This window comes from Humulus lupulus, chromosome 8 (genome assembly GCF_963169125.1).
Source record: "Humulus lupulus chromosome 8, drHumLupu1.1, whole genome shotgun sequence".
In the NCBI taxonomy this organism is placed as follows: Eukaryota; Viridiplantae; Streptophyta; class Magnoliopsida; order Rosales; family Cannabaceae; genus Humulus; species Humulus lupulus.
This window is the reverse complement of record NC_084800.1, coordinates 159,576,659-159,580,325: the sequence shown is the minus strand read 5'-3', so window position 1 is coordinate 159,580,325 and position 3,667 is coordinate 159,576,659. Positions and strand designations below refer to the sequence as shown.

General features: G+C 37.7%; 1 protein-coding gene across 1 annotated transcript; it reads right to left on the bottom strand.

The window, feature by feature from the left end:
• Nucleotides 1-857: 857 nt before the first annotated feature.
• Nucleotides 858-1,358, bottom strand: LOC133796203 (uncharacterized). Its single transcript, XM_062233683.1, has one exon. The coding sequence runs from the start codon at nucleotides 1,356-1,358 to the stop codon at nucleotides 858-860; it is 501 nt and encodes a 166-aa protein (XP_062089667.1).
• Between the last annotated feature and the right edge of the window lie 2,309 nt (nucleotides 1,359-3,667).

Sequence of the window (3,667 nt, the reverse complement as noted above, 5' to 3'; positions counted from 1 at the left end):
ATCTTACAACAGAGTCCTCTTGTACAAATCCAGTAATAGGAAAAGGCTGACAAGTTTTTGGGATTGTAGTAAACTGCCAAGGGACCGGCGTCGTAGTTATCCCGAACGGAGACGAGGTTCCCAAATAGCTAGTTGAAGGAGCCTTTAACGGTTCTTTTTGGTAGAACCGGTTCTTGAGGGATTCATATTGAGTTTTAAGGCTCTTCATCTCGGCTTCTTTTGCCAAGAATACTGGCATCGTAACTGAGTTTGCTTTGATGATGGCTAGAAGCTCTTCATGAGTCTGTTGGATCTTTGCAGTGAGTTTGTCGATGACAGTAGTCTGAGATTTTTTTACTGCCGTCTCTATTCTGGTATTTTGTAACTTGACTTGCTTTAAGACCTTGTTTTGGGCAATCATATTTTTTGATTTCCAGTTGAGAACTTCTTCGGTCGAAGATACTTTTTTTGAGAGACCCATCTGCGTTCCTGGTTGTGGGGTTTTGAACCTTTGGTTGGTGAGAAACCGTACCTTGGTCATCTTGCTTGTCAAATTTCTTGAGAGGAGGAAAATCTGACTCATAATCAGTAGTAGTCATCATACATACTTGTGGAATTTGTTGTAACTGAATTTGAGCAGGAAACACTTCTCCATGATGTTGCATCCATTTTGCCGCCTTTTTGTAGCATGGCAAAATGTTCTGTTGGGGAGCCGAAAGTGGAGGCTCTTGGGAGCCTGTTGGAGGAAGCTCAATGTCCCATCTGGTTGGTTCTGAAGGAGAGTCAGGTAAGTCTTTGGGAGTAGAATATTTGACTATGTAGTCAAACTTTCCAGAGGGTTGGCCTAAGAATCCTATTTCCTTTTCTCCTTGATCTAGTCATTGCTTAAGTCGTTTTCTTGAGCTCGGACGTCGCTTGGGCTTTGGGAGGTCTTCTTCCACTTTTAGGCAACTTTTGCAGTCGTAAACATCCCAATACTTATGTCCATCCGTAGATTCGAAAGCATAAATAGGGCTGCCTTGAGAATCGAAGGATTGGATTTCCACATCAGCGGGTGTGATAGAGGTCATCATATACTGGGTGGTAGAGCAACTAGGAGCCTTTGTTTGAGTTCTGTCAAAGATTATTTCAACAAAGTCATCTTCTTTTTTGTGATAAGATGGTCCAGTAAGGGTCTGGAAAACTTTCTGAGGTTGATGGAGCATCTCATAGTTTGTTATCCATGAATTGGGCAAAATCTTCATAAGATCATCTGTAGAGATTTGCCTTGGAATATGAGTGCATGTTGGGACTTGGGTAGAGTCTACCGAGACCAGTAATGCTTCTTCAGCTGTCGGCAAAGAAAGATCTAGAGCGTGATCTTGGAGTCTGTATGCCATCTAGTAGTGAAGAGTAGCCCCAATCGAAGTAAGATCTTGGTCAATTCCAGAAAGTTGGACCTCTACTTTGAAGGCATCAGTTAAATTGTTGTCTTTGAGAGACATATTAAAGTTAGGAAACAATGTAGTTATTACTGTTCATGCATTTAATGTAGTTTCTATGGTTGCAATGCTTGCATGTTGGTATTTCCCCATTCAGGTGTCGAGCAGACCCATTCGGCAGCCGATTGGAAGGCCTGTTCGGCCATGAAGGGAAATAGCTAAGCGAATGGCACCAAAATGGATATGGGTGAATCCTTGCGCAATCCACTTGGGAATAAATTCTGGAGGGATTTGTAAAGTGAAAAATTGGACCTCAGGAGTAGGTCTCAATTGACACTCGCTAAATTTAGAGGCTTGGATATATTCTTTTAAGGCTTTGTAGGATGGTTTGATGAGTGCTTTAATGGAACGGGTAAAAGGAGTAATGGAATTTGGCAATATTTGGTACGGGTTAATCAAAGGAAGGTTGTTATTGGTAATCTTGTTTTCTTTAGGAACATATGATAATTCCTAAAGAAAGTGAAGTTTGTTGGCTGTGGACTTACGGAAAGATGGGGAAGGAGTAAGTGACAAGGGTGATATTATAGGAGCACTTGAGTTTGCAGAGCTTGTAGATGAGGTTTCATTTGCCATGATCTGAAATAGAGATTAACAAATACACTCTAGATTTATTATAGTATGAAGTCTAGAAATAACAAAAGAGAGACATATTATGAATAGAAAACACCTGGCAAAAGGAGAATCACAAACCGAATACAAAAATGGAAAGATAGCTCATTGAGAGAGAAAAAAAAAAGAACTGGGAAAAACAATGAACACGGGGGAAAAATGCGAGAGCGTGTTTGAAACAATACAATGGTTGGTTGGGCGTAAAGTGAGAAAAGTCATTAAAAATCTACAAAGAGAAAGCATGAAGGGGAGAAAAATGAGAAAGAAACAGAGAAGTTCCCGGGGTGAGGCTAATCGAAAATGGCCTCAGCCAAAAATTGAAGAACAATCAATGTCAGGTATTCCAAGGGCGAGGGCGCATTTACCCACACAAAGACCAATCAGGGATAGGTATCGGAAGAAGCTACTCGCCCCATGTGGTTTAGGAGGTAAGTGCCTAAGGCCACCTGCAGTCGTCCAATACAAAGGGAATTCTAGGAATTTCACACAAAATCTTGCCGAAGGATGGATAACATAATGGTGGAATGAGATGAACAAACCACAGAAAAAACCACGACGAATAGGGAGGAACTCCAAGTTAATGAAAGCAAGTCATCACAAGTGGCAATGCAATGGTGATGACTTAGGGATGAGAAGGTAGACAGAACCCACACACTACTGAGGCTTTAGAATCAGAAGAAACTGGTGCCTTTCCAGGAAACAAGTGTTCTGCATTGAGTAGATAGGTAAGGCGACTTCCAAGTGTGGCTCGACCTGCCTTAGAAAATACCTTAGATTTCCATCTAGCTAGCTTCCCGGCCAGAAGATCCATAATGTGTTTGAAATCATTAGTTTTGTTCTTGGACCTAAACTAAGGCATCTCGAAATAGCTTTATAGATTTATAAAAGAAAAGAAAAGTAAGAAAATAGGTATATTATTATTAATTTATGTTAATTGGTTAAAAGTCATAAAAATGAATAAAAAATAATAAAATATATAGAATAGTTTTGAGAAATTTTGGTGTGCCACATGAATTTTTTGGGACCTAGCTATATATGGGTATATAGATTTATATTTTGAACATGGCATTTTTTTTTCCTTTTCATATTTTGCAATTTTATTTAGACGTAAGCATAGTTATAAATTGATATTAGAGGAGGGATTTTTTTTTTCAAAAATTAGGATGAATTATCTAATTTAGCAAAAATAAAACAAATATGTGTAAATTCTACAAAAAAAAGTATAATTAGCGCCTTAAACAACTATATATAGTGTGTAGCAGAGCTATAAAGTGTAAGAAATATCCAATTAAAAAGTGTTAAAAACTCTATAACACTTATAATAGGGGATAGAACATGCCAACTAATGAAAAAATATCACAAAATGAAAAAGTGAAATCCCTTATAATATTATTATTGTTATAAAATAAAGACAATGTTTAGAAGGCATGCATAAAACCATATAGAAAAGAGAGAATAAAGAATTGAGATATAAGAAATGGAGAAAATTTTAATCATTCAATATTTTGTTGTTGTATATAATACATACTCTCAAATTCCATACATATAGTCTACGAAATATAAAGTATAGAACACAAAAGATTATAGGTTACAACAAA

Bases quoted from the DNA above. Each gene is read 5' to 3' on its own strand.
- LOC133796203 (XM_062233683.1), bottom strand. From the start codon at position 1,358: ATGGCATACAGACTCCAAGATCACGCTCTAGATCTTTCTTTGCCGACA.